This window comes from Phodopus roborovskii, unplaced genomic scaffold (assembly GCF_943737965.1).
Source record: "Phodopus roborovskii unplaced genomic scaffold, PHOROB, whole genome shotgun sequence".
Classification (NCBI taxonomy): Eukaryota; Metazoa; Chordata; class Mammalia; order Rodentia; family Cricetidae; genus Phodopus; species Phodopus roborovskii.
Window position 1 is genome coordinate 19,028,939 of NW_026126541.1, and position 6,000 is coordinate 19,034,938.

At 48.7% G+C, this 6,000-nt stretch overlaps 1 protein-coding gene across 1 annotated transcript in view; it reads left to right on the top strand.

Annotated features, from left to right (window-relative positions):
- Tll2 (tolloid like 2) overlaps window positions 1–3,365 on the top strand; it is a 66,065-nt gene extending 62,700 nt beyond the window's left edge. Inside the window, exons 20-21 of the mRNA XM_051200037.1 lie at window positions 1,550–1,800; window positions 3,136–3,365. Coding sequence (XP_051055994.1) covers window positions 1,550–1,800; window positions 3,136–3,270 — 386 coding nt within the window. The 3' untranslated portion in view covers window positions 3,271–3,365. The remainder of the gene's footprint in view (window positions 1–1,549; window positions 1,801–3,135) is intronic.
- The last annotated feature ends 2,635 nt before the right edge of the window (window positions 3,366–6,000 follow it).

The following is a 6,000-nucleotide window of genomic DNA, read 5'->3' on the forward strand; positions in this document are numbered from 1 at the left end:
CTGGCATTTAATTGTGGCTGAGCCAGGGGCTGCCAAAGAAGCTGCCACAGGCTTTTGTCTGTAGTACTGAGCAGGAGGCCATGATCATAGGACACAGCCGTTCTTTTCAACAGCCCCTTTCCCACTGTGGCTCTTTTTAATAGCCCCTGTCCCTTCCCTCAGCCCCCTTAAGCCAGAGGCAGAAAACAGTGGTGGTCGGTCCCCATGCCCAATCAGGCTAGTCCCCCCTGCTTAGGCAGACACCCCACACTTCCTGAGATCCCCTGTAGCCTTTTGAGGACCTCTACTTCCTTCAAGGAGTTTAAGGCCACAGATGAGTGATTCACCCTCTTGTCCCTGCAGACAGAGTAGAATATGGGTGCTCTGGGTCAGAGAGATGGCTCAGTGGTTAAGAGCACCGGCTACTCTTGCAGGGGACCTGGGTTTAATTCCCAGCACCCACACGGTGGCTCACAACTGTCTGTAACTCCAGTTTGGGGGGATCTGATACCCTCTTCTGGCGTGCTCAGACCCTATAGCACACAGTGCACATACCTACATGCAGACAAAACATCCATCACATAGAATAAAGTACAATAGAATATAGATGTGCTGGGTGGGTTAGGGTCTCAGAGGGAAATTGGAGCATACTTGGGAAATATTTGTAGAATTTAATAAAGGGACTATTTACAGCAGGACTTGGGGACACCTCAAGGGACAGAGCAGGGTTTGAGAACCACAAGGATATATAGTCACCCCAGCCCAGAAAGCAAATAGGAGAATGGGCAGGAGAGGGTGCTTAACCTCCTACTGACCTGTAAGTATTGCCAACAGCTGAACCCAGTTACAGAGTGGCAGGTCACTGGGGTGGTGGGATGGGGTGGTTCAGCAGGTAGGGAAGGAGCCGTCCTGCCCTCTCTTCAGTCATCAAATGTCACATGGGTTGGAAGGCAGGTCAGGCATGAAGAGACTATAACCAGACTAAAGACAGGAATAAGGACTCAGTTAGCCAGGGCGGGGCCAACCCAGGTGAATCACTCCAGCTGGGATGTTAAGAACTAAGCAGTCCGCAATCCACACCAGAAGTAACTCTGCATCCCCACCCCCACTCCTCCATCCTACCCCCAACCCCTGCATTCATAGTCCCTTCCAGAAACAAAACAAAAAAACAGGGTTTCTGTGTTGTACTCAGCTGCAGTTCCAATATGCTTTTATCGCCCTCTATTGTCAGACATCATACATTACAGCCAGTAGGAGCCCTTTCTGTTTCCAGTACTGCCAAGACTTGGAGTAGTCAGATCAGTCACATCCCTGTAGCCACTCTTTGGCTCTTTTCCCGCCTTGGTGGGGAGAGAGGGCAACAGCTAGTCTTTCTCAGTGCCATTCTCGGGCCCATTTGGCTGCCCCAGGGATCCCTGCCCATAGCACTACTGGCCTCTGCTTACTATCATGCAGTAGGATGCCTGAGGTATGCTCCGGACTTGAGAGAAGCTGATGGGAAGCAGTGGGCTGATGGCCAGGCTCTGGGTACCGAGTGGAAGAGTGAGTCTCTGCTATCTCTCTGCTGCAGAGTGTGGGGGCAGGCTGAAGGCTGAAGTGCAGACCAAAGAGCTCTATTCTCACGCCCAGTTTGGGGACAACAACTACCCAAGCCAGGCCCGCTGTGACTGGGTGATAGTGGCCGAGGATGGCTACGGCGTGGAGCTAATATTCCAGACCTTTGAAGTCGAGGAAGAGGCAGACTGTGGCTATGATTACATGGAGGCCTATGATGGCTACGACAGCTCGGCACCCAGGCTCGGCCGCTTCTGTGGCTCAGGGGTGAGTCTGAGGGATGTCCAGGCTACCTCCTGACGTCACACCTAGAGAGAATCCTGCCACCGTGAGCCACAGCCAGCTTGCTGTGGCAGAGGGGAAAAGAGATTCCACTGAGACAGGTCAGGAGGCAGACAGGGGTCTTCCAGTGACACAAAGGACATTATCAGCCGTGGAAGAACACTCTGTCCTTTCTCACTTTGCCTCTGTTTTTGAGTCCTCTCTCCCATTTTCATCTGGCCTTTGGGTTTTAATAATTCATTATGTTTGTATATATTCACCATGTTTACGGTTTTTAGCATAAACAAAGCCAAGTGTCTATGAAGGTTACAGATCATCCTTGGTATAAACACAGTGTTTATATTCAAGGTCATTACTTTTCTCTTTACTACTCACTTCCTGGGTTCACTATATCTCCAGCACCCGACTTAGGGTGTACATACAGTCTGTACTCAGGGGGTGTACAGGAACAAGTGAATACAACGTCCTGGCCACTGCCCAGCCACGCCACACGATACACCATCTGCCCTGGGCTTCAACCCCTGTCTCTGCTGATGGCCCACAATTCTTTGCTGTTGCCTGGGCTTATGCAAATCATGTTGGAATCACCACTGCTCCCAGTGCTAAACAGACATTCAGCCTGGTGTTCATGCTCTCCAAAAGAAAGAACAACCCAATGAGACCACCTGATACACTGCCTTTGATGCAATTTCTGAAACCAAGGAGTCCATGGAGAGGGGCCCCTCAAAGATCTTAATTAGCAGGGAGGCTCCTTTGGCATCCCTAGGCTCTGGCAGGCAGTGACCTTGGCATCTGGCTCTAACCCTATTCCAGACCACCTGGCAGAAGCCCCCTGGCAAATGTAGCAGCTCCACCCACTTGCTGGCCATGGCAGAATGTAGACCTGAACAGTGGTCTTCATGTCGACTTTCCTGGCAGACACGTCGTAACGTTAAAAATCACAGAGCAGGAGATCCACAGTACAAACTTCACAATCAGAAAGAGCTTGGGTCCTGCTGACCTGTGTGAACCTAAGTCTTAGGTCCCACACATGTAAAATGGAGTCAGTACCTGCCTTATCACACACTTGTGAAGTTTGCATTAGACGAGATCTGGGTGTGGTTAGCATAGTGCCAGAGCCCTGATAGCACGCAGATGCTGAAGGTACTATGTGTCTAGGCTCAGCTTTGTAAAGCAGGGCCCAAGGAATCTTTCTTTGATGGGTGCCCATCAGAGCCACTGGTGACCTCATGGCAGCCATGGCCATCCTTGGGCAATATCTCGGTACACCAACAATAACAGACTGACCTAAAATCTAGCTTTCCTTTTTCTTTCCCCCAGCCTTTAGAGGAAATCTACTCTGCAGGGGATTCGCTGATGATCCGATTCCACACAGATGACACCATCAACAAGAAAGGCTTTCATGCCCGATACACCAGCACCAAGTTCCAGGATGCCTTGCACATGAGGAAATAGCTCCAAGGTGCGGGGAAGACAGAGACTAAGGATGCTTTAAACACCTGTGAACAAGCAGCCCCCGGTGTACAGTATTTTTTTCAACAACAAAAGCTCACACTGTATCCTTGAAACCATGTATCTGGATGAAAGTACATGCCTTTGGCCATTGGTTCTAGCTGCAGTGTTATCAACTGCAGCTTCTAAAGGACGGTAAAACTTGAAGTTAGTGACAAACAAGCTGGGCTTCTTTACACTTGTTCTCCAGTCCTTGCTCCTATGGGGCAAAAGGACAGCCTGGGCTACCCCTTCCTCATCTCTGGACTGGCTCCCATGGGTGACAGGCAGCATGAGCCTATCCTGATGACTTGGCTGCCTGCCTTCCGTTAGCACTGGGCATCGAGAATAAAATCTTGGCAGTGGCTGAGTTGTGACAGGTGGGGCTGCAAGGCTTTCCTTAGCTCTTCCAGAGTCCAGCCAATCAGGAAGCCCAAGACTATTGACACAAGAGTCATGCCAGTGCACAGAGAGGAGGCTTAGCCCAGAGAACCAGCTTCATGGAGTTGGAAGACCTCGAGCCTTTCCCTGTTGCTGGCCATCCTTACCTTCTCTAGGGTGCTCCTATCATTAGTCTCCATTCATGAGAGAGAATCCATGGTCACTCCCAGCAGAGCACTCGCTGGTGAGCACCCCAGCTGGGATGACTCTTAGAGGCTGAGAGGAGGCACCTGCTCTAGGGAACTTTGACCCCTGGACAGCCGGTTCAAGCAGCATCTGCAAGACTTGCCATGTCATCTCAGGAGCAATTCAGGTCTCACTAGGTGGAAACTAGTAATTCCATGTTATGTGAGAGTCGTCATCTTCTGGAACAAGTTGGTCTGTGGCACACTTCATGTGACCAGCCAGGTTAAAGAGTGCATTGGCAACTATGCTGCCATTAAGCAGGGTGCAGCCATCAACTTGCACTCACAATTGTCAACACTCTGGCACTTGCTCTAGAGAAGTGTAGAGGGTGATGTTTACATATCTCTAGCACCTCAAAGCATAATTGAAATAGGTAGTTTTGAACGGCATTTCATTAAGGCATCTCTGGGCATTATGAGCTAAAAGATGTGGTATGTTAGCTTTATACGAGCATTTATGTTGAAATAAGTTTAAAAGAATGTTTACATAACCGCAAGTCCTGTTGGGTTGGTGGTGAACACAGGCAGTGCAGGAGAGTGTTTCCCTTAGAGGTGGCATAGCTCCCAAGCACCAGAATTCCTTTGTGATGGACCATCGCCTTAAACAAAGGGTTTGTGAGAGCTGATGGTTTTTCTTTTTTAAAAGGATCATAGTACACCAACCAGAGGATGACATCCTACTGAAATGACTGTTGGGAGCAAAAGCCAGAGTGGTACAAAGAAAGGGGAAGGGAAATGCATGGGAGTCTTTTGTTCTTAAACAAACAAACAAACAAATCCAAGTGTTATTATTAATAATAATATATGTCTGTATATACGTATCTATGTTTGTGTGTAAGGATCAGCTATCAAAGCCTTAATCAGGGCAGTGTGACAGTACCAGCCCTCTGGCTGTGGCCTATCACCAGATCCGGTGCTGGCTCCAAACTTCACCCTTCTCCCTTTACAACCGAGATCTCTTCCAGCTTCTTTTGGCTCTGAACTGAGTCTCAGCCTCCTCGTGACTTGATTGCTGGCACACCCACCCAGGGAGAGCTTTATACAGCAAAAGACACAGCGTATCCCATTGTTCTGGTAAATCCCATTTCTCTGGAGTGTGTGTGTGTGTGTGTGTGTGTGTGTGTGTGTGTAGGTTTTATTTTTGTCTCATTTTGTCTGTCAAGGGTGGAACAGGAATCGTGATGCATAAGGTATCTGTCACCAACCTCACTCCACAGAGATAAAAATTCTGTATTTTTAACCTTTAGAAGTCTAAATAAGATTGACAAATTCCATGGAAAGTGGGAGGTGGGGGAGAGATAGGGTTTGTCATCCTGGTGACACACTGATAATTCTTTTAGTGTGAATCTTTTCAGAAGCACACAGCTTCAGCAGCACCCAACTTACGACAATGCGGCTCTTGTGGATGCCTCTATTTAGGCCTGTGAATGACACATTCCCAGAAGACAGCCCCTGATTCAACAAGGGGGCCCCTTCTCTGGAAGCTGACACCCACAGGAATTCACACATGACACAGAAAACCACAGGCTGGCTTCCAAGAACAGTGCCCCCACTTTGGCCCTCCCAATTGCTCCGTGGTCTTTCTGAAACTGTCCCTGGATGTGTATGGACAAAGTGGCTAGAGGATAATCCTTCGGTTGACCTTCCCTTTTATCTGGGATCCAGCCTGTGGGTGTCATTAGCTCTAAGACCCAAGAACTGCATTTGGGACACATGACCTAGGGAAGTATATGGGTCTCCAAGTTCAAATTCTAGTGTACTGTGAATTAGCAGAAGCTAGAACCTGCACCCCAGGGCGGAAACTCCAAACCACTGAGATGAGGCTGTGTATCAATCCACTGTTTTCTGTAAGCTCCCCTCAGTGTCCCTCTCCACAGTCATGCTATTCGTTATGATATTCATAAATCGCTCAGCCTGTTTACATAATTCTCTAAACACAGCAAGTTCACAAAAGAATATGCCATCAGTTAGGCCGTTTGCTTCTTTTTAGAGTTCTTGGTATTGTTCATGGAGTTTGGGAGGAGATGGTCCCTTAGCATCCATAGATGTTGTCAAAGTTTGCTTTGTA